This window comes from Petromyzon marinus, chromosome 23, assembly GCF_048934315.1.
Source record: "Petromyzon marinus isolate PM22_M1 ecotype Great Lakes invasive population chromosome 23, UKy_Petmar_22M1.pri1.0, whole genome shotgun sequence".
Taxonomy (NCBI): domain Eukaryota; kingdom Metazoa; phylum Chordata; class Hyperoartia; order Petromyzontiformes; family Petromyzontidae; genus Petromyzon; species Petromyzon marinus.
The window spans coordinates 4,619,074-4,643,054 of NC_133689.1; the positions used below are offsets into that span (position 1 = coordinate 4,619,074).

The 23,981-nt window shown below is 58.7% G+C and overlaps 1 protein-coding gene across 1 annotated transcript in view; it reads left to right on the forward strand.

Moving 5' to 3' along the window:
* The window catches only part of APOB (apolipoprotein B), a 50,844-nt gene extending 27,502 nt beyond the window's left edge, over nt 1-23,342 (forward strand). The window contains exons 27-40 of the mRNA XM_032959484.2: nt 906-8,894; nt 9,633-9,753; nt 10,925-11,108; nt 11,501-11,670; nt 12,761-14,423; nt 15,255-15,342; nt 15,934-16,149; nt 16,813-17,030; nt 17,632-17,756; nt 18,632-18,813; nt 19,173-19,333; nt 19,891-20,127; nt 21,041-21,290; nt 21,884-23,342. Of these exons, the coding sequence (XP_032815375.2) occupies nt 906-8,894; nt 9,633-9,753; nt 10,925-11,108; nt 11,501-11,670; nt 12,761-14,423; nt 15,255-15,342; nt 15,934-16,149; nt 16,813-17,030; nt 17,632-17,756; nt 18,632-18,813; nt 19,173-19,333; nt 19,891-20,127; nt 21,041-21,290; nt 21,884-22,047 (11,768 nt within the window). The 3' untranslated portion in view covers nt 22,048-23,342. The remainder of the gene's footprint in view (nt 1-905; nt 8,895-9,632; nt 9,754-10,924; nt 11,109-11,500; nt 11,671-12,760; nt 14,424-15,254; nt 15,343-15,933; nt 16,150-16,812; nt 17,031-17,631; nt 17,757-18,631; nt 18,814-19,172; nt 19,334-19,890; nt 20,128-21,040; nt 21,291-21,883) is intronic.
* Nucleotides 23,343-23,981: the final 639 nt, after the last annotated feature.

The following is a 23,981-nucleotide window of genomic DNA, read 5'->3' on the forward strand; positions in this document are numbered from 1 at the left end:
CTCGAGTGGCAGGGCGATCTAGACACAGGCATGACGCAAAAAAACCTTTGCTCCCTCTGCTCCGTCGTGAGAACAGGAACCCTAGTTCGCCGGTTTAACGCGAGTACCGCCAACGCCACTCGCTCAGTGATGGCGGCACCGTGACGTTACAATAAAAATCTATTTATTCATTTATAATATGCGTCCAAATGCAGTGAGACCTGTGAAACAGTGGGGCCTGTGAAACAGTGGGGCCTGTGCAGTCACAAGTAGCGTCATAAAACAAGGATATAAATATGATTATCATCACTATTATACGTGAATCAATTAATAGATGAAAGTCCTGATCTTGGGCAATTCAATTGCTGGGAATTGCCAGCAAGGATTGTAGGGGGTGGGGAGGGACTTCCAGACCGTGGGTGCAAAAGCAGAGGAGGCAACCTTCCATTGAGTGGCGGTGAACAGAGGGTTCTGACATAGGGCCTTGGTTGCCGGAGTGGAGAGAACGTGAAGGGGAGTAGAGTGATACAAGCAGCGGTGCATCCACGGGCAATCTTGAAGATAGCGAGGGCCTTCCTGTAGTTAAAACTATAAACTTTTTTTTTATTTAGCAGGTAAGGCCCAGAAGCGGCCTGGCCACAAATAAAAGTTAAACGAAGTGGCTTACCGAAGACTCTAAATGCACGTTTCTAAATGTGGAGGGAATCAGAGAAAAATCCACACGACCATGGGGAGAGAGACAAGCAAACTCCAAATATATAGGCTTCAGGGGAGGGCTTGAACCCACGACCTCCTGTATACCAGGTGAGGAAGTTAACATCTCGCCACCGTGATGTGGGAATGGATTGGGAACCAGTGTGGTGATTCGAGTGACGCAGCCTTTTGTGACACTTGGCGCTCGCGCTGACGGCGGCGTGTTTCTGCAGGCTACACGGCACTGTCACACAAGCACTGGAGCACGTTCGAGATCCGCACGGACAACACCATCACCAGCCAGCTGCTGAACCTGACCACCAGCTACAAGAGCACCGCGGACATGAGCGAGGGCCTGAACGTCAAGACCGAGTTCACCAACCGCGTCGCCACCGGCCTGCTGACCACCACCGCCAACGTCGTCGCCTCCGCGACGGGCGATGCCACCCAGTCGTCCTTCGCCGGCGAGCTGGCCGCCAGCGCCGAACTGCCTAGGGGCATCCGCGCCAAGGTGGCATCGTCGTCGTCGGGCACCGTCAACTTCCGGACACGCAACCACATGCTCAATGGCGAGCTCCGTGTCGACTCTGACTTCCACTCGCTGGCGGCGACCTGGCGGAGCGACAACGACGGGTCGCGCTACTCGATGGTGGCGTCGAACGATCTGACCGTCGGTGCGGGCCTCGTGTCGCGCAACCGCATTGAGCTGCAATCGGGGCTGCGCGCAGACAACCTGGCCGTGCGCACGGAACTGGCCTTCCGTGAGGAGAACGTCACCAACGTGCTGAGCGTGATGTGGGACGGCCGCTTGTTCCGTATGCAGGACACGCTCCAGGGCCGCCTGCTGGGCTCCTCCTTTACACACGCATCCACCTTTGATGCGGGCGAGGAACGGGCATCGTTCTCCGGGCAGACGGACGGGCTTTTCGGCGGCGTAGGCGTGACGAGCAAGCTGAACGCCGCGTATGCCACCGGCGCCCTCAGACTCAGCGCGGAGAACAGGGCCGAGTGCGCGCGCGGACGCTTCGACCACATGCTCACGGCCGGCGTGACGGCCGAGGGCCTGGAAGTGTCGGTGGAGACGAACCTCGCGGGCGCGCCCGGCCGCGCCGCCTACAAGGCATCGCTCGTCGTGGACGCGGCCGGCGCCGGGGGCAGCGCCAACGCCGCGGTAACGTACGGCCGTGTCGTGCTGGAGACCTCTGCGGAGGGCAGCGCCCGTGCGTCGGGCCTCAAGGTCACCGCGAACACAGTGGGACGGGCGGAGGGCAGCAAGGTGCAGCACAACGCAGAGGGGAGGCTCGACGGAGGCGGCCTGGCCCTCGTCAGCGCCTACTCTGGGCAGATACTGGAGACGGACTCGAGCAGCACGGTCAACTTCGAGCTGAACAGGGCAGGCCTGAGCTTCGTCACCAAGACCGTGGCCTCCTACGCCGAGAACAAGGTCGACCACGGCTGTAACCTCAAGGTCGCACCGTGGTCCGTCGACTTCACCGCCGCCGACGAGGTAAAGGTCCTCGGCGCCTCCTTCTCCAACCAGTTGGCGGCCAAGGCCGGCTTCCTCACTGCGTCGGTGAGCGGTTCCGCGTCCGGCGACTTCCTTGGCAATGAGGTGCGGCACACATACAAGCTGGGCTACGCCGACCTGGCCGGCTCGGCCTCCTTCGACACCGTCGCGAACCTCAATGGCGGCAAGCTGCAGAACCAGCTCAGTCTGGAGTTCGCCGGGCTCGCTGGCAAGGTGGGCGCGACCACGACGTGCGAAACGCCGGCGCTCAAGTTCTCGAACGTGGCGCGCGGGGCGGCGCTGCCGTACTCGCTCAGCCTCGAGGTCATCACCGACTCCCAGGGCAGCCTCAGCGCCTACGGCGAGCACATGGGCAGCCTGTCCAACAAGTTCTTCTTGCAGGCCGAGCCGCTCGCGCTGGTGCTCTCCAACGAGTACCGTGGGTCGACGCAGCATGACGTCGCGGGCGGCAGCCACGCATCGGCGCTGCGCCACAAGCTGGGCGCGCAGGTGAACCCGACGGAGCAGAGTGTCGGCTGGGAGCTGACGGCCGAGCTTAACGACAACCGGTACGTGCAGAAGCTGGAGGCGCAGAACGACCCGCTCAGCGTGGGCGCCAAGCTCAGCGCACAGTCGACGGTCAACCTGGGCTTCCTCGACGTCAACTTCCAGACGCCTGCGCTGACGCTGCCATTCCTCAACGTCGCGCGGCCCGTCCGAAGCTACAACGTCATCTCCAGCCTCGGCCTGGACCGCGCTGTCGTCAGCAGCCCACAGGACTTCAGCGTGCAGGCGTCAGTGAGCTACGACAAGAACCAGGATGTCCACGTCATCAGCATCCCGTTCGTGGAGAGCCTGCCCGCACTCTACGCGCAGCTGCGCCATTACATCCGCTCCGTCCTGGACAACATGAGGTACTCACTGACGCGTCAGGAGATCCAGCGTTACTACCAGCAGTATCAGAGGGTGCTGGATGAGATGCCGGGCAAGATTAACAATGCCATTGACCAGCTGGAACTGAAGAACAAGGTGAAGCATGTGCAGGGGCAGCTCCTGCTGGCCCTCCAGAACTACGACCCCCGTGACCTTTCCGCCCAAGAACTGATGGAAAACTTCCGTCACTTCTCAAAAAACGTGGCATCCTGGGTCAAGAGAGTGCTCTTCTACCCACTGTCCGCACTCGACAGCGACAAAGTGAAGGAAAGCGTCCAGTTGTACATCGAGCAGGCAGTACGGAGGGCTAAGGAGTTCGATCGCGAGTACGGGTTCACGGACACCCTGATGAAGGCCATCGAGCAGCTGATGGACAACGTCAGGAACATGGACCTCTCCGAACTGACGAGCGGAAACAGATACGTGCAGGAAAAGGTGATCCAGGCTCTCGATGACCTCAAGCAGTGGCTGCAGCGGTTCGACGTCGATCGGGTGGCACGGCAGATCCAGGAGGCGATCAGATCAGTCGACGTGCGTGAAGTCCTAGGCCGAATGGAGCAAGTGATCTTCGTGGAGATGCAGAAAATTATGGAGAAGATCGCCAGCTACCTGGAGAACTTCATGACCACGTACAGGGTGCGGGAGATGGTGCAGAATGGCAAGAAGAATTTGATGCAGTTTGTCGAGAACTACGAGGTTTCTGAGAATCTGAACATCATCAGGGACACTCTGGTGGGGCTAGATTTAGAATATCAGTTTAGTGCGAAGGCCCAGAGGATGATGCGTGACATGAAGGCCATCGATTTGAAGGGCTACCTCGAGAAGCTGAGCCAGGCGGTCAACAGCATCAGCCAGAAGCTCATGTCCATGGACTACCCGGCTTTCATCAAGAGTCTCAACGAGCTCCTGAAGGTTGCCCTGGAGCATGTCGAGAACTTTGACTATAACCAGTTCGTGGTCACGGCCAACTTATGGCTTCAGGAGCAGACGGCGATGGTGAACAACAAACTCCAGGAGTTCAACATCCCCGAGAGGGTGCAGCAACTGAGAGAGCGAGTGAACACGGTGTCCTTGAACCTCTTCAGCTACATGCAATCGTTCTCCATGCGTGACGTGGAGGCCTATGTCTCTGACTGGGTCTCGGCGCTCTTCGAGATACCCGCTGTTCGCCAGGTGGCCAACCGGGTCCTGGAGTACGTCGAGTACATCCGTCTTAGGATGGAGGAGACCGACATCCAAGCTGAGATGCAGAAGTTCTGGAAGGGAGCCACCGCCTCCATCTCGGACGTCGCCCGCTCCGTCGCCGAGTTCGACATCAATGCGGCGGTGACAGATGCGGTCGAGCAGCTCAACGCCATGGCCGCGAGCCTCGACATCCAGGAGGTCATCCAGAAAATCCTCCGCTACCTCGAGGAAGGCGTCATCATCCCACGGTTCAAGCTCTTTGGACATGTGTTCCACAGGACCGAAGTAAGCCTCAGGGCCCTGCGCAGGATGCAGATCTCGACATATATCTACACGCCGCCGCTCATCGTGCCATTCACCAGCCTTTACCTCCCACCGGACCTCGTCGACCTGAAGACGCTGTCTTCCATCGAGATGCCGACTCGCATCTCCTTACCGGCCTTCACCTTCCTGGGCAAGTTCCATGTTGAGCCGATCACCATCGACTTTCAGAAGATCAAGCAGCAAATCATCGAGTTCCTCGACAAAATCCGCAACATGGACATGGCCACGGTCCACAGGGCAATCCAGGACTCCACAGCACAGATGGGAGAACTGACGCTCAATGACATCCCCTTCGAGAAGTACCTGGTGGTACCAGAATTCCGTTTCCCTGAAATCCGTATGCCAGAGTTTAACTTGCCCCAGCTGAACCTGGACGACGTCAAGTTCATCAAGATGCCCGAGTTCCAGCTGCCGCGCATCCCTCACGAAACGCGGCTGCCAGCGCTGGGCAAGCTGAACGCCAACCTCAAGGTGATGTCGCCATTCTACACGCTCACGGCGACCGCGGGACTCCACAACTCCACAGAAGTGTACGGCTCGCCGGCCCTGCGCTCGTTCGCCAACGCGCAGGCTACATCCATGTCGAGCCTCCTTGCGTTCGCCGTGAGCACGGAGGCACGGCTCTCTGCACCGCGGCTCCAGCGGCTGGAGCTGAGCGCCAACGCCAAGCTGACGCATGACCTCTGCGGCCTGACGCACAGCTCGGACGTGACCGTCGACCGCTCGGGAGCGACGGCCCAGTTCAACACGCAGGCGTCGGCTAAGTCGGCGCCCTACACCGGCGAGGCGAGCTCCGCGGTGACCTTCACGCTGAACCGCGCCGTCACCTGGGAGGCGACGGGCAGCTACCGCCATGTCCTGGACGTGCCCGCGGCGGGCACCGCCGGCTCGATGAATGTGCGGAGCACGGCGAAGCTCATAGCGCAGGGGGCGAAGCTGGAGGCGGACGTGGTGACGACGGGCGAGGCGCAGGGCATGGTGTATGGCACATCCCACGAGGGCATGCACAAGACAGAGGCGCGGCTGCGCGTCGATGGCGCGGTGCTACTGCTCTCCGGCAAGGTGGACTCGGTGGAAAAGTTTGGCTCGCTCAAGCACGAGGCGACCCTCGAGGTGGCGCCATTCGACCGCGTGGTGTACGCACACAGCGGCGACACTGCACTGACTGGCCTGGGGCGTGGCAGCGTGCAGGTGAACGCCAAGGTGCAGGGCCTGCGGGTCGACGTGACCGTCCGCCACTCGGCCGTGGGCACCAAGCTGACATCCGGCAAGATGACGAGCGCGACGACGTTCCATGCTGAGCCATTCCAGCTGCTGCTCACCTCCAATACGTTGGGCGGTGGGAAGCTGCAGCTGCCGCTGCGCCTCTCCGCTAAGGTCGAGGTGGTCAACAACTTCACGGTGTCGCTGGCACCGAACGCGCAGCACGCTGACTGGACTTTCGGCGGCGACTTCAACCAGTACCGCTACCTCCACGATGTGTCGGTGGACAACAACGCTGAGCGCGCAGGGGCACGCATCTCCATGAGTGGCAATGCCAACCTGGAGTTCCTCCGCAAAGAGGTGAGCCTCCCGTCCGTCCTCCTGCCGTACACCAACTACCGCACGCCCGAGGTGCGCGACTTCCGGATCTGGGAGCACACAGGCCTGGGGGCGCTGCTTAGGACGCCGCAGCAAACGCTTAATGTGACTGCGCAGCTGCAGTACGCCAAGAACAAGGAGTGGCATGCGGTGCGCCTGCCGGTCGTGCCAGCGCTTCACTATGCCGCCGAGCGCTACCGCCACGTTGCCAACGCGGCATTTGAGCGCTACCGCGACGCGACGCTGCAATGGGCACGCGAAGCCTACGATGACACGCGCGCGATGGGCGCCGACAACCTGCCGAAGCGGTTCACCGTGCCAGGCTTCACCGTGCCACTGCTCAACATGGAGGTGTCACCTTACACGGTGGAGCTCCCGGACACGAGCATCCTGGTCGCGCAGTCATACCGCACCCCGCGTGTCTACCTGCCTCTCGTCGGCTACCGCGTGCCATCCTTCGAGCTGTCGCTGCCCAGGGTGAACCTACCTCCGATGAAGATCCCCGGGGCACTACGCCGGCTATCCCTACCGGAGATCAGCCTGCGCGCGCTGCCGACGGCGCTGTACCTGCCGGCAATGGGCAACCTGACGTACGACTTCACCTTCAGGTGCTCTGCCATCGCCGTCGCCATCAACTCAGGCGTGTACAACCAGAGCGACATCGTCGGCAAGCTGTCGGCATCGTCCGCGTCGGAGCACACCATCCTGAACGGCGAGCTGAGCGCCGCGGCGACGCTGTCGCGTAAGCGCGGCGTCAAGCTATCGACGGCACTCGCGCTCTCCCACCGCGCGGCACAGGTGTCCCACAGCGGCGTCGCCGTGGTGAATAAGCGCGTCGGCGAGCTCACATCTGACACAACGGTGAAGGTGGACATGCCGTACCTGCGCGTCGACTTCAAGCAGGCGGTGAATGCTAGCACGAGGCTGCGGCCACATGTGCGCGTGCGCCACGTGCTCTCCTACAAGGTGACGGCGCTCGAGCTGGAGGCGGACCTGAGTGGCAGGCTGGAGCACAATGGCACGGCGGAGGTGGCGTGGCCCAGCCTCTCGCTCGACTCGAACTTTGCCGGCGCGACGCAGTTCAAGCAGAGCTCGTCAGCGAACGCCTTCTCCTGCAAGTTGGACAACATGGCCAACCTGTACATGGACCAGCGCGGCGTGCGCTCAGCCCTGCGCAACGAGGCGCAGAGCAAGGCGTCGCACGCCTCGGGACTCGCGTGGGACATCAACGGCAAGCAGGAAGCTGACCTGGAGATGTCGCCGCTGCGGCTCTACGCCATCGCTAAGCACATGGGGCGCAACCAGCTGCGCGGCGCCGGCGTCTTCAGCACGCAGGGAACGCAGAGCACCGAGGCGCGTCTCGAGTTCGTGCAGTGGGAGCTCAAGGGCCTCGCCAAGGGCGAGGCAAGCCAGGGCAGCAGCCTGACGCCCAAGGCCGCCTCCAAGCAGTCCCTGAGCCTGGCCGTGAGCACAGAGAAGCAGCAGCTGGCGTGGACGGGCGAGGCACAGCTGGGCAGCGTCGCATACGCACACGAGGCGGCGCTCTCCAATGAGCGTGCACGCGCACGCTGCAGCGTCGACGTGTCACTGCAGGGCCACGCCGCCTTTCTCAAGGGTGTCGTGCTGCCCGTGTACGGCCGCAGCCTGTGGGATGTGCTCAAGATGGACGTGACGACAAAGGCCCGTGACGTGCAGGTGCTCCGGGCCGCCTCGTCGGTGGAGTACACCAAGAACCCCAACGGCTACGTGCTGGCACTGCCTGTGATGTCCGAGGGCAACGGCTACAGGGTCAGCATCCCGGAGATTCGCCTGAGGGTGCCCGAGTTCGTAAAGCAGATCCCGGCGGCCATCCAGGCGATGCTGAGGGACGTGTTCGACAGTGAAGTCGTCGGACCGCCCATGCCCATCAACATCCCGGCGTTCCGCGTGCCGTTCATCGAGATGTCACTTGGGCCATACACGATCGACCTCGACAACCTGGCGGCGCTGTTCGACTTCCCCGAGGAATTCACGGTGCCCGCATTCCGCGTGCCTCTCTTTGACGTGTATGTTCCCGCGTACACGGTGCGCCTGTGGGACATCACCTTGCCCACTGTGTTCATGACACAGTCATTCCGAGTGCCATTCACTAGCATCGTGGTATCACCGTACATAATTGACCTGCGCAACATCCAGGTGCCGAAGATGCTCCGAGTGCCCTCCTTTGCGTTCGAATTACCCGCGCTGCCCAAAATACCGATGCCCCAGCTGGACGTGACTCTCGAGTACGTGACCATGGCGGAGGACTACACGGTGCCCTTCTTCCAGCTCATCGTGCCCGCCTTCCGTGTGGAAGTCCCGAGCTTCACGTTGCCCAAGGAGCTCAACATCCCAGCCTTCTCGTTCCTCGGCCTGGACTCCCCACGCTACGTGCTCAGGCTTGACGACGTGTTTTCGTACGTCGCCAACTTCGAGCTGCCAACCTTCACGCTGCCAGCCGTGAGCGTGGAGGTGCCGGCCCTGCGGCTGGCACTGCCCACGGCGGTGACGCTGCCGGCGTTCGGCAGCCTCGTCGGCAGCGCCAAGGTGCAGTCACCCGTCTACAACGTGACGTGCTCGTACAGCTCGTTCGGCGGAGAGGACCCCGACGCATTGCTCATCATCGACGCCACGGCCAGCTCCACGCTGCGCTTCCTGGAATTCGACGTGGATGGTGAGGAGGAGGAGCGGCGGTCGAGCGGCGCAAATCCCGTCGTCGCTTTCACACCGTATTGCAATCGAGCCAATGTGGAAATATATAACGGGGTCAAGCCACAGCCCCTGCAGTTGCTCGTTCATGCCACTGCTGGCGGAAGGGGCCTCCACTGGAGCTCTTAGAGAGCCCCTCGAGTGTGAGGGCCTCCACTAGAATGATTTTCTCATATAGTTTTGGCACTGTGAACCACTCGGCAGAATAAAACATTTCACCTGACCACCCAGCCACCCCCCGCCCGGCACCCCTGGTGACAAAACGCATTCACTTCTCTCTCTCAATACCAGGAATACAAAATTATTCATATTACCAGAACGTATAAACAAAAACATTTTAAACGCAGCTACAGGTAAAAGGTTGTTTTTTTTAGGGCATTTAGATCTTAGGGTTAAGGTAGTTTAATCCGGATAGTTTACCTTTTTTTAAAATCACATGTAAAAATATTAATTAATGTCTGAAACAAAAGGTATAATAAATGTATTATACCTTTTTGTATATCAAAAATACGAACAATGGTCATTTCTTCCATGCGGAAGAAGTTCCAACATACATACGTTGTCGTAGTCAGTCGTAGTCAATCTGCCACTGGATGAAGGCCTCCCTACGAAGCAGCTGCCAGCGATCGCTGCGACATGCCCCTGGCAGCGAGGCGTCGCTGATGCATCTTTCGACAATGTGTTTTTTTTCTGCCGTTCGCAGTCAAGTCCAAGATCTCACCCAAGGAGGACGGCAGAGAGATGAGAACTCAAGCAAGCCTCTCCCACCCTGAGCTCACCGTAGAGTTCCTGGAAGTCCTGACCTTCTCTGACAGCGACACCAGGTTTGACGCCGCACAGTTTCTCCTGGCCCCACATTGAAAGTGTAAAGGCTATATTATTTGGGTGTTACGGTAAAGTCACGTAGATAAATTCAAATAGAATAACAAATAAACTGGTTTAATTTTTTTTTTTAAACAACGGTTTTATCATAACTTCGTTTAACTCATGGTCGAGAAGTACGTCAATGGCGCCTGAGACACGCGGCACCTGCTTTTTGTGCGAGCCGAATCCACAGTTTAGGGACCGCGGCGTTCTTGACCTACACAAATATATATAAATAATAAGGCGTCCATACAAAATGTAATTTGCTTTAAAGTAGCGAATTCATTGATTAATTGATGCCGATTTTGATACTGGCATGCAATGTCACCGGATCTGAGTACGTATGCAAAATGTAGAATTGATTGGACAACGGGAAGTGGACGAGATTTTGATTCCAAGATTTGACCACGACAAACAGAGGAATCAAGTTAAATAAAACCGTTGAAAAACTACGTTTCTATCGCAACACAAGCGGTCGCCATCAGGAAAAGGGGGTTAGCTTCTAAGGGCAAACTGTTTATAAAGATTTGAAATGGGCGTAGCCCAAATGTCAGCAGCTAATGTTATTGTAAGTGGTGGGCAGCAACCACGATGGTGGTTGGTTTTCCACCAATCAAAGGGCTGCCAGGTAAAAATTTGCATGTTAATGTAAGATCAGTGAGCGGCCTCCATGGCGCACGTGCCGAGTCAAGTCAAGTGTAAAGTAAAGACTGCCCGCTGCAGCGCGGCCATGCAGTGCATTCGGAAATGTGTGCTGTGGTGTGGTTAATGGCCAATCGAATGAAATGCGTGCGGTTGACAAGATTGCTCAGTCGCCCACAACCGTGCGCTTATTCAGACGCAGACTAATTCACTAATTCACCCATATAATCGCTCACATACTCCTTCACCCACCCGTCTGATCACTCACCCACCCACTCAATCATTCGCCCACCCATCTATTTAGTTACCCACTCACCCACCCATCGAATCACTCACCCAATCACTCACTCACTCACCCACCCATCGAATCACTCCCCCACCCACTCACCGATTCACCCGCCAGTCTATTCACTCACCCACTCACCCACCCACCTGTCTATAATCGTTCGAGCACCCACCCGTGCCGGGAATGGTTTGCGCTGAATGCAGTGAGATGTACGAGGCGACCATCGATTTGCTGAGCCCCTCTCTGACGGACGCGAGCATGCGCTTGAGCTACGGCAACGCGCGAGCGCGCATGTCCATGTCATCGCCCTCGCTCGGCTTCCTGGGCTTCGTGGCCGAGAGGCAGAGCCCGCAGGTGCTGAGTGCGCAGGTGTACGCCCGTGACACGGTGAGCCCCTCCCCCCCCACCGCCTCCACACACCCACCAATGCATTCACTCGGTCCGTGTGTCCGTCAGTCCATCTGTCCGTCTGTCCGTCTGTCTGTCTGTCCGTCTGTCAGTCTGTCAGTCCATCCATCCGTCAATCCATCTATCTGTCCGTTCATCTGTCTCTCTGTCTGTTCATCGGTCCATCTGTCTTATCAAGCTGCCCATCTCGACGTCGCTGATTAAACACAATTCCGAGGAAGCGTGTGTGTCAGAGAAGCGTTACGGAAACCGTGGACACGTGCAAATGACTGTTACCCTTCGTTTGCAATCGTGATCGATGAGCGTCTGTGACGCGGCCGTTACTGTGCCGCCGCTGACGGTGATCGCCCCTCGTGCCGTACGGCGGACAGGCGTCGCCGGAGTCGGACGTGCAGCTGGCGCTGCTGACGCTGTCGCTGAACACCCCCGACATCCTGGGCGTGGAGTCGCACTGGAAGGGGGGCATGGCTCACGACGCCGCCTCTCTGGTGCGCCGCAGCGCCCCACGTGCCGCCCGCAGCCTCTACAGCGTCGTCGACAAGTACGTCGCCCCTGGAACACCCCCACCCAGAACACCACCCCACCCAGAACACCACCCCACCCAGAACACCCCCACCCAGAACACCCCCACCCAGAACACCCCCACCTGGAACACCCCCACCTGGAACACCCCCACCTGGAACACCCCCACCTGGAACACCCCCACCCAGAACACCCCCCCACCCAGAACACCCCCACCCAGAACACCCCCACCCAGAACACCCCCACCCAGAACACCCCCACCCAGAACACCCCCACCTGGAACACCCCCACCCAGAACACCCCCACCCAGAACACCCCCACCTGGAACACCCCCACCCAGAACACCCCCACCCAGAACACCCCCCCACCCGGAACACCCCCACCCAGAACACCCCCACCCAGAACACCCCCACCCAGAACACCCCCACCCAGAACACCCCCACCTGGAACACCCCCACCCAGAACACCCCCCAACCCAGAACACCCCCACCCAGAACACCCCCCCACCCAGATCACCCCCACCCAGAACACCCCCACCTGGAACACCCCCACCCAGAACACCCCCCCACCCAGAACACCCCCACCCAGAACACCCCCACCCAGAACACCCCCACCCAGAACACCCTCACCCAGAACACCCCCACCTGGAACACCTCCACCTGGAACACCCCCACCCGGAACACCCCCACCCAGAACACCCCCCACCCAGAACACCCCCACCCAGAACACGCCCACCTGGAACACCCCCACCCAGAACACCCCCACCCAGAATACCCCCACCCGGAACACCATCACCCAGAACACCCCCGCCTGGAACACCCGCTAACCAGAACACTCCAGGCAGAACACAAGGAACACATGAACCACTCCGTACGTAACGCACCGAGCACATGAAACACTCTGGATGCAAAACAAGGAACACCCAACAATTACCAGAACACCCTTCTGCAACATGCGGAGCATTGTGACAATGAATCGGTGCCATAGAAGAGGTGCATCGCTGCGTCGCTGGCAGCCTGCACCTCCCTTAGCGATACGAGAACGCCCACCACGGCGAGTAACGAGTGATCGCTCCTGCCACCCCTCTCCACACGTTCCCCAAACCCCAGGTACCACACGGAGCACCTGGGACTCACGTTGGAGGAGTTCCCATCACGGGCACAGGAGTCGCTCGACGCCTCCAAGGAAAATCTGCGCTCGGCGATCCTCAGGGCCAGGGAAGCGGTGGGGCCCATTCCTGATAGACTACGCAGCCTCATCCAGGAGCTCTTGGGCAAGGTGGGGGTCTTCGCCGAGCAGATGCAACTCAACCTCGTGACCGCCATCCGCAGCATCCAGGAGGGCGTCCGCCCGTTGCTTCGGCAGCTGGCTAAGAGGGCGTCGGACCTCGTCGCGAGGATCGACGCAGGCCTGAAGGACGGCTTCGAGAAGGCCAGTGAAGCCCTGGAGGTCTCCGCCAAGTGGCTGAAGCAGACGCGGCTTCAGATCGCCGGCTCCAGCAAGTACTACACGGTGGAGCGCCTCTTCAGCTCCGCGCTGCAGGTCACCACTGAAGCCGGGGAAGCCATCCTCCAGGCACTGCATGTGGCATACCGCAACCTGCACTTCCAGTTGTACCACCTCGAGTTCCGCGAGCCATTCGCGGGCCAACTGGTGAAGGGCTCCGACCTGCTGGCGACATTGGAAAGCTCCATGGAATACGCGGCGGACCGCGCCGCGCTCGCCTACCAGAGCCTGGATGTGAAGGCCGCGTACCGCGACGCTTACTCCAAGGCGAGCTCCCTCGCGGACGACACGAAGCGTGCGTACGCCTCTGCCGTCAACTACGACTATGCCGCCGGCGCCTCAAGGGCCATGCTGAGCCTGCGCGATACGGAACAGCTGCGCCACATCCACCAGATGACGCAGGAGTTCTTCGTCTTGATCGGCGACGTCGTGAAGGCGACGCTCGACGAGCTCACCCGTTATTTCAACGGCATCGTGGAAACCGCCCGCACCATTCAGCGCAAGTACCTCGAGGGCACCGCACTGGACTTGAACCTCAAGTACTGGGAGGTGGAGGAGCGCGCGGTGGCGCTCATCCGGACCGTCCTCGACTACTTCCGCCAGATGGGACCCAAGTACTACCAGGACGGCCTGTCGCTGGTGCGCGAGCTGGCAAACGAGCTGACCGAGGTCGCCAGCGCGATCAACCTGGACCGCCCGGAGAAGATGGGCGCCAAGGCGATGGAGCTGTTGGTGCAGGCCAAGCGCGTGGTTGAGCGCTTCGTCGTGGCCACCACGGCCAAGCTGGGCGAGGTGTCGGCGAGCACCGGCGAGCGGGCGGTGCGGCTCTCGGCCGAGGCGCGCGAGCGAATCCGGGAGGCGTACGAGCGCTTCGCTGAGTCCTACGACGGGCTGCTGGAGCGGGCGTCGCGAGCCCTCGACTCGTCGCTCGAGCGCTACGCCGGCCTCGCCCGCTCGCTCGTCGAGTTCCTGCGCCGGCTGCCGCGCGCCGTCTCGGGCGCCCTCGCCGACTACGCGGTGGCGCGGCCGGGCCGCCTGTCGCTCCGGCTGCCCCAGGGCGTCGTGTCGTGGCGCTCGTTCGACGAGCTGCCCCGCCTCAGGGACGAGGCGGTGAGCGGCATCAACAGCACGGTGGCCATCGGGCGGCAGATCATCAACGAGCGGCTGGCGCAGACGCGCGCGCTCATCAGCGCCAACCTGGCCGTCCTCGAGATGACCATGGCGGACGCCATCCCCAAGCTGCGCCAGGGAGTGAACGATGCGAAGGTGAGCGACCCCTCCTCGATCGATATCGTACAGGGATCAGGTGCAGTCCCACTTTGATTAACAACTGTCAGGCATGCGAAGAGTCCAGCAGTTTGATTCGTACACGAACAAAAGCTGCACCCATGCAGCTTCCGTTCATATACAAATTAATTTACGCATTCACTAGAAACGTGGTTTTAGTGTACGAGTTTAACACAAAGCTGTAATTGCTACATACTGCCAAATAAAATACAAATTAGACTACTGCATCTGCCATCATGCAGGTCAATGTAAAAATATATAACGCGGTAAAGGAACAGCCCTGCAAATGCTCACTCACGCTACTTGCTCATGGGAGAAGCCAGCCGTGCCATGACCGGTCGACCGAGCTGCGCCACCCTCCCGTGCAAGCAGTCCGCTACAGGCTGCTGGCAGGGTCAGACTAGGGTCATCCTGGTTGGGGATAGGGGTGGCTGGCTCGTCAACCGTTTTACTGCACACGTCATCAGCAGTTGGGATGCTCGAGAGAGGGAACTTTGGCCTACTCTTCCACGCCGGCCGGACATCTTGGGAAGATGTGCGAGCCCCAAAACTTTATCTCCAGCGCACATGACTTGCCGATCGACCAATTGGGGTGCACGCATCTATACGCGCGTACACATATATATACGTACCGCTGGGTGGGATTCAAGATACTTGCACCGTCGGAACCAGCGACCTCTGGCGGTCGTGGCATTCCCGTTTTGTTCCCCGTGAGCGTGTGTACAGACGATCACTCGTATTCCCCCCGCCCGCCCCCCGCTTCCCTTCACTCGCTCTCATTCTCCCGTATGCCCGCTTGTCTGTGAACAGGCGATCGTTGACAACGCGCTGTGGTTCGCGATGGACCCCACCGTCTACATAGGCCTGCCCACGCTGGACGACTTTCCCCCGTTCAAAGGTAAACCGCGTGCAAGCGAGCGAGCGGAGAAGCCACGGCGCCGCGTGTGGAGGAGCGTTCCCCATGTGTCCTCAGCCTGGCTCCCATTTGCCTGCGAGCAAAAAAAAAAATCGACCTGAACGGGTCGGTTCCCCCATCTACGGCAGATCCAGGGCCGGATTGAGGCCTAGGCTAAGTGAGCTACAGGCGAGGGCCTCACATTACGAGGGGGCCTCTAAATATGTAAAAACATATATATTTTGTATACTAAAACGATGTTTAAATGTTCAACAGGTACAAAAGACACTCTAAAAATGTACCGGCATTCCTCAATGGGGGCCTCTTCAGCTTGGCGTCACTTACGGCACCCAGCGATGTCAGAATCTGGCCATGGTCAGATCGTGTTAGCCTCATTGAGGAACGAGGCTGGGGTGGTGCTTGGAAGGGCAACCGACCGGTGGTGCCCATCGAGGGGTTGTGGGAGACGGCCTGCGAGTTGGCCCGGGAGATGAGGCACGGCGATGGAAAAAACTTAACAGTCTAAATCTGATTCTCATCCTCCTAACTGTGAACCACCCTTGCCCCATGCACCCCCTCTCCGCCCACCATCAGCGTCGGCCATGGTCTTTGCGGACGGCGACTACATGGTAACGTTCGACGGCCGCGTCGTCGAGACCCCTCAGCTGCCGGGCGGCCGCTGCGCCTTCCTGCTGGCGCACGACTTCCTCGACCAGAACTTCACCCTCGTCAAGCTGCAGGGCTTCATCGCCCTGCGCCTGCCGACCACCGTCCTCTACATGACCTCCGCCGGCGCCGTCTCCGTCGACAGTACGTCGCCGGGAGTCGTCCCGGCTTAAGCGGCGCGCGCAATCGCGGAGAGTGCCGGCGCAGCGGCTAGCGCGCTTCGCTGCGGAAACCCTGGCGAGGCGAGCCAGTGACAGATATCTGAGCGGGTCCCGAGCCTTCCCGAGGTCGACTCGTCCTTAAATATGTAACCCGGTGTGTAAACGTCAGCGCCGGGGAGATAAAGGTTGGGCGTTGGCTCTGGCCACGCCGCCTCCCCCTTGTGTGCCGTGCTAGTTTTAATAGGCGCTCGCTAACAGCGCTTGATCAAACAGTCTGTGTAGGCTACATGGGGGGATCTTGTCAGCTTTCCGGACCTCACCGTCACCCCAGTCTGGCTACAGGCTGCTCGCCTGGCAATGACACACCGCCCGCATTGACGACATATCGACAATTCGCCCAGACTCGGACGCGGTAAACTGACACAGGTCCTAGAGAGGCCCTCCTCCCAGACAGCTGCAGGATTTGTCGTGAGCCACTGTGATAAGAGCTCGCCTCTGGGGAATACCAGCGAGTCACACGACTCTGCGGAAACTGTTCGTCCGTCCGCCTACGTGCGCCGGTCCCTTGCGGTATTCAACATCGCTGCCCCCCCCCATCCCCCCCCCGCCCCACCCTCTTGCCGCTGGCGCTGGCGTACCCCCGCAGCGCCGTCCAACAAGGTCAACATCCCGTACGTCGACGGGACGTCCGGCGTGAGAGTCACCCGCGAGGGCGACCTCGTGCTGGTGGAGACGAGCGCCGGGGCGGGCGTGCGTATCGACACGGTGCGCCGCACCTTCCTCTTCGAGCTCAGCGGCTGGTACCACGGGCGCACCATGGGCCTGTTGGGCACCAACGACCACGAGCCGACCACCGACATGATGGTAAGGCGGTGGCCGCGATAGTGCCCCCCCTCCGCGTCCCCCCCCCCCCCTCACGCTCGACGTCTCCTGCCCGAGAGTGGTGTTTTGTCGTTGCTCAAAAGCGATTAACGGCAGAAGCAACCAGCATCAGGCACGGTATCGTCGTCAGAAGCTAAGCTCTGAGCACGCCTCTGTAATTGGATGTGGAGGCCGCCTGGCGATAGCGGGTGTCGTAGGCTCGGATGGCAATGTTAACCAGGAGATGGGTTTCACGTAAATTTTTGTGGGAACCAGGCGATAACTCAAGCGATCGGGATGGGTCGCATTTGCAAGAGTGATGTGAGGTCACCTACATAGCAAAAGCAACAGAATCAAATTCAGCAATGAAGCAAAGTAGAAACCAGGGCAAAGTCAGCCAACGGTACAGGAGATGGTGGTACAGCACTGGATTTTGTAACGGACAGGGCGATGCGCTGCTCGGTGGGAGTCCCGTGAGACATGATGCCGATAGTACGATTGAAATAAAACATAGCGACTGCTACAACAGCTTCTCACAGAGCAACTTTGAAAATAAGTCGTGAACGCAACGAACGACGACGCATCCACTGTGCTCGCTTTGCAGATCTCGAACGGGTACCAGGCATCGGACACGGCGGCGTTCTTCTCCTCGTGGGAGATGACGGGAGCGAGTGAGTGTGCCTCGGTGCGCGTCGTCCCATCCTCTCGCCGGCAGCTTTCCTCGCCACGGTGAGATGCTCGACAGAACGACACTCAGCCCGTGCTGCCCACCCAAAAACCCATAACCACCCTCCAAAAACGCATCCGACCCACTCAAACTAAACACTGAGCTATATAAATAGAATTTTAAAAAAATCTAAATATGTATTTATACTGGAGGAATCTAATGTGCTATAAAGTTATTTTTCACAGATGTCACCCACCCAAGCCCGTGCCAGCCATCCAAAACCTATGCCACCCACCAAAATCCCACGGCCATCCACTCAAACCCCAGAGCCATCGACCTAAATCCCACGGCCACACATCCAAATCCCACTGCCACACATCCAAATCCCGCGGCCACCCACCCAAATCCCACGGCCACCCACCCAAATCCCACGGCCACCCACCCATATCCCATGGCCACCCACCCAAATCCCACGGCCACCCACCCAAATCCCACGGCCACCCACCCAAATCCCACGGCCACACATCCAAATCCCACGGCCACACATCCAAATCCCACGGCCACCCACCTAAATCCCACGGCCACACATCCAAATCCCACGGCCACACATCGAAATCCTGCGGCCACCCACCCAAATCCCACGGCCACCCACCCAAATCCCACGGCCATCCACCAAAATCCAACGGCCACACATCCAAATCCCACGGCCACACATCCAAATCCCACGGCCACCCACCCATATCCCATGGCCACCCACCCACATCCCACGGCCACCCACCCAAATCCCACGGCCACCCAGCCATATTCCATGGCCACCCATCCATATCCCACGGCCACCCACTCAAATCCCACGGCCACTCATCCAAAAGTCCTACTGTGGCACCGTCTACAACTGTAGGTTATACAAGTGCGTTTACCTCTCTGATTGCCGGTGCAGGTGCAAACACCTCCTGGACAAGATGAACACGAGCTCTCCGTTCAACCCCTGTTTCAAAGAGCTGGATCCATCAGAGTTCCTGAGCCTGTGCCAGAAGGGCAGCGACATCTGCCCCACTTCCACCGCCTACCGCATGCTCTGTGAGCAGAAGGGCGTCGACCTCTCAAACCCGGATGACTGCGGTGAGTGTCGCTCTTGTCAGGTGCCACACACTTGGTGAGAGACGCCTGCGACTCTCACTGTGGTGGCGGCGGTGTGATTTCCGATTCGGAATAGAAGTTCTCTGACACGCATTGGCTGAATATAGCCTGCTCCCACAGTGTGCGTCCTGTTGTCGTGATGTAGCTCTAGTGTTCGCTCCCACAATGCACTGCGTGTCGTGCTGTAGACGTATTGAAATCAATGGCAGTCACACCGCAGTCACGACTTTTGACTTTCATATCTCTGCCCTCGAAGCATCAGCGGACAGTCAACCAGACCTACACGACGGTAGCCGTTTGAGCCTCATTACGCGTGTGACCACCCCCGATCCACCCCGCAGCTCGCTGCAACAAGAAGAGGCTGCAGGACCTGTGGATGGTAAATGGCGCGCCCAGCGCAGACGTGCTGTTCGTGATCGACCAGAGCAACAGGCTGCAGCAGGCCAAGGTCAAGGGGCTGCTGCAGGCAGTGGATGAAAGCCTCTCCGCGCAGGGCATCAAGGTAAGCAATGTAAACCGGCCTCAAAAGCACTAAACTAAAACAATAAACAACTTGTTTTATTTTAATAGGTAAGGCTCACTGAGATATTAGCTTCTTTTTCAGAAGCGACCTGGCCACAAATGATAGCTCAACGAAGTGGATTATCGTTGCATAGAAATTTACAGTGGCCAAATAGTCTAAACGCACGTCGATTCTAAATGTGGAGTGAAAAACCAGAGGACCTGGAGAAAAATCCACACGACCATGGGAAGAACACGCAGACCCCAAATATGCAGCAGGAGTCAGGGTCGGGATCGATCCCACGACCTCCTGTATACCGGGCGAGGTAGTTAACATCTCCTAGCCACCGCGGCACCCCAAGAGCAGCGTGGCTTTCGGCCGAAGGGGTACCGCCAGGTGGCAGCAGGCCTGCCCGCCCCGCCGCCCGATCCACCCGACTGCCAACGCGCGACCACAATCCGTAGCCGGCGCATCGCCCCGAAGCTCCACGGGGGAAGAAGCGACGTCACGTAACACCGCCACCCCCGTTCCCCCCTCCGCTCCCCATCCCGTCGCAGGACGCGCGCTACGGCCTGGTGACGTTCGGTGGCAAAGATAGCGACGGGCGGGCCCAGGTGAACGCGGTGCGCGGCGAGGTGTGGACCTCCGCGACCAACATGAAGAGGGCCCTCGGCGGCCTGGAGTTCACGGGGGCCAGCGGCACGCCGGCGTACGACGCGCTCGTGGCGGCCGCCGGATACGACTTCCAGCCCGAGGCGGCGCGCCTCGTGGTGCTCGTGGCCGAGTCGGACCAGGTCGGTGTTCGCCATCGGTGCACGTGCGTGCGTGAGTGCTTTTGCGTGTACGTGTGTGCGTGCGGGGGAGCGGGAGTGTAGCGGTTAGCGCGCTGCGCTACCAACCCAGCGGGACAGAGTTCGATTCCCGCTCACGGCAAACACCGGTGACGATTATTTACACCGGTCTTGGGCCTCCACCCGGTCGACTCAGCCTCAAATGAGTACCTGGCGCGGTGTGTAAAGATCACCACTGGGGAGACAAAGGCGGCCGAGCGTGGCGTTGGCCACCCACCCCCTCATGTGCCATGCCGGCCTTCATAGGTGCTCGCTAACAGCACTTGCTCCAACAGTTTGTTAAGGCTATACGGGGGATCTTTGTCTTCGTGCGTGTAACCGGGTTTAATATTTTACTTGTGGTTGAGTGGTAATGGGATTGAACGCAGAGGGGTCACCAGCTGCTCGCACCGGTCATCTCAGTCGGTGAATCCTTGGCACCTGGGTCTGTTCCGTGACCTCCTCCCAGTGAGACTTCGACGCTCACGTTGCTTCAAAGTGCACATAGCCTGGCACAAGCGCCGAAGTGACGTCACCGCCGCTTAGTGGCGAATGGTGGTTGTTGTTGTGTGACCGGTTGATGCTCTCAAAAAAACGTATTAAAACATGTAATGTATGACTTAAAAGAACATTCGTAATAACCAAGCAATGAATACAATTTCCTATAAACAACTGATTTTTTTTATTTTGTGCCACGAAGAAGGGCCCATCACCTGTTATGTTCTTAATTTGAAGGCCAAGAGTGTTAAATAACGAACGCGACTGAGTTTTCCCGTGAATTCGCTGCGCCATTGTGCAGCAACAAATAAAACCGCGTCGCGGGAAAAATCCGGCGAAGGAGCGGTCGCCCTAACGAGCGCGTTGCGGGGGGGGGCAGGTGGCATCCTTCCTGTCGTCCGTGGACCTCGCCAACGTCGACCACCTGCTCAAGAGCAACGGCGTCGTGCTGAGCGTGCTCAGCGACTACCGCGCGCTCCGCAAGTCCGGTGGGGCCAAGTCGGCGCTCGTGGGCCTGACCGGCGACGGGCAGCCAATCTCGGGCAAGGGCGGCCCGTGGGCGGGCGGCGATGACGAGGTGGTGCCGCTGCCCCGCGGCGACTACGTCAAGCTCGTCCGCTCCACCAACGGTAACGGGGCGACTGTGGCGCACATGACGGGACCGGCCGGGTGGTGGGGGGGGAGGGGGGTTACTGCGTTGATTGGGTGGTGGTGGCGGGGGGAGCACTTGGGTCGTCGTAGCAATGAGCCGGCGGCCACTGGGGTCCGACGATCGAATGCAGGGTTTCGCACGGTCTGATATCACCTCGGACTTAAATGAGCATTTAGCGTGGCGGGTAAACACCAGCATTGGGGCGACAAAGGCGGCCGGGCACCACACGCAACCTGTCCCCTCGTGTGCCGTGCCAGCCTTAATAGGTGCTAGCTTGTGGCACTTGCCCCAACGGATTTGCTAAAAGCTGTAACGGGGGGGGGGGCGGGGGGGGGGGAAGGAGCGGATCTGTATATTGAAAAATTAATTTCTTTACAACTGCTTTTTGTGTTTAGTTTGTTGTCCTTCCCGCGCACCTCCGATTACCACGGACGGTGCGAATTAAGTTCAACACACGTACATATACACGCCATCATCACCACCGACAGCTCCGATTAGCAACGGCAGGCTTCCGTGCGGTGCGAAACCGGTTCAGCACAAGCACGTGTCACCCATGCGGCTCGCGTGCAGGAGCCGTGTTCAGCGTGGACGCACTGCGCACCGACGTGGACGCCGCGGCCGTGGGCCAGGCGATCGCCGGCTACGCGGGCCGCAACGTGGCGCAGCGCAAGGAGTGCTCGTGCGTACGCAACGAGCACGGCCGCGGCAAGGTGCGGTGCCGCTACGCGTCGTAAGCAAAGGAGGAAGCGTTCCCCAACACCGCCGCCGTCGCCGCCACCACCAACGCAATAACAGAGAGCGACGGTGACATCCATCCATTGATAGGCACCTATCCGTTTCCGACAACGAAGAATACAAACAAAATCTATCGCCGAATATTTTTTTTTGCAAAGCGATTCCTCGCGGATGAAATGCCGCACCGCGCCTTTAGTTCATGGGTTTTCCCCCGGTCGCGAGCCGTCACGGCCCATCTCTTCAAGGTTAACCGAGTCTCGCTTCGTCCTAAAATGTTAAATTGTCAACGCGCGATGCCGCACACGCGGCCCGATGAACGCCGATAATGTCACGCCACCCCCCGCCCCCCCCCCCCCGCTGGGCGCAGAGAACGCCGCTGCTTTTTACGCAGCTCCGAGGGCGTCGAGGAAAAACTAAAAAATACGAAACGAAAATAGCCGCGTGTCTACATCGCGTGGGGAGCCTTCGACGATCGCCGGGTTGAACGCGGCGTGCAATCGCTGCACGAATTGAACGAGGAAATGCGTGCCACCGCGGCCTCCGCCGAGAATTGCAATTCGCGAAGCCCTTAGAGTTCGTGTCACGTGAGAGTTTTTTTTCTGGAGGTGCGAGGGATGTAACGGTGGCTTGAAACGTGTTTTGAAGGCCCTGTAAAGAGAGCACGAGGCGGCCTAAGAGTGCATTCACAAGTTTTCGTGTGTTTGGAAAATGTAATTTTTTTCGACCATTTTATATATTTTTTTGGGCCTAATTCTTGATGGATGATGCGGTCTGTATTCCTAGAGGAGTGTGCGGGAAGTGTTTATGCAAATTATAACAACAACAAAAACTGCTGCTTTAAAATTGAAGAATAAAGACGTTTTTAAATAATTACCCGTAAAGGTGTACCTCGTTTAACACACATGAAGACGCAATAAAAAAAACCTTCCGTTTCTTTCATATATTCTGAACACCGTAACAAATACATGTATTAGAAGCGACGCAAACCTTTTACGTCATCGAAAAACAAAAACTCAACACATTTGTCAATGCCACCCTTGTTGTGCCATGAAGAAGGCCCATTGCCCGAAACGTGACCTGTTATAGACTTCGTGTCCTTTTAAGGGCACACAGGGTTGTTATTGGCGATCGTGTTGAGTTGTGATTGTTAATTGTGCGGCGTGCACCTCTGCCAACGCAGCAGCAGCACAAACGTAATTTGCCTTTCTATGTAACCAGATCAGTAATCGAATTACATGTCAATTTAACCTTACAGGTAATATTAAATAAAGCAAATCTTTGACGAGAAATTTGACGCAAACGACTGGCTCGTGGTTATTTTACGCGCAAGTTCGCGAGCCGGCCCCCGACTAGGCCCAACTTTGCACTGCTCACGGGTGTAACAGTGTTCACGACGGCTACACGCGAAACGGGTTCCGCGCAACCCCCGCCACCCATCCTGCACGGAGGCGTTCCGTCCGGAACGCTCTTCCTGGAAATGAGCTTGGTTCGCCACGTCCATCCCGCCCTGTTTTGTTCTCGCGGTAGTGCGGTTGGTGATTCAGGATCGTAGAAACATATGGCAACGATAACTACGGATTGTTATAACGGATAGGCGCACCTTGTATTGTATTCTAGTGGTAGTGCCTTACGCCGATAACCCCCACTCCAAGCCAGCCTGGCGGGGTTACGGAAAATATTTGAGTGGCAAACTCGGCCAGCGCCCGCACCCTCATTCCAATTACGCGGCGTTTCTCAAACTCGCTTCTGGTCGGGTCCTTCGGCGGTGCGGCTTTGACTACCAACTATCAGGTGTGTGAAGTGTGCCGCGGCTTGATGTGTCGCACAAGCGGGGTCACCAGGATTGGTGAATAAGAACAAATTGATTTGTGCAAAAGGGTGCTTTAATGTACGCGTTTAAACACAACGCTCGAATTGGTACTGCCAAATGCAA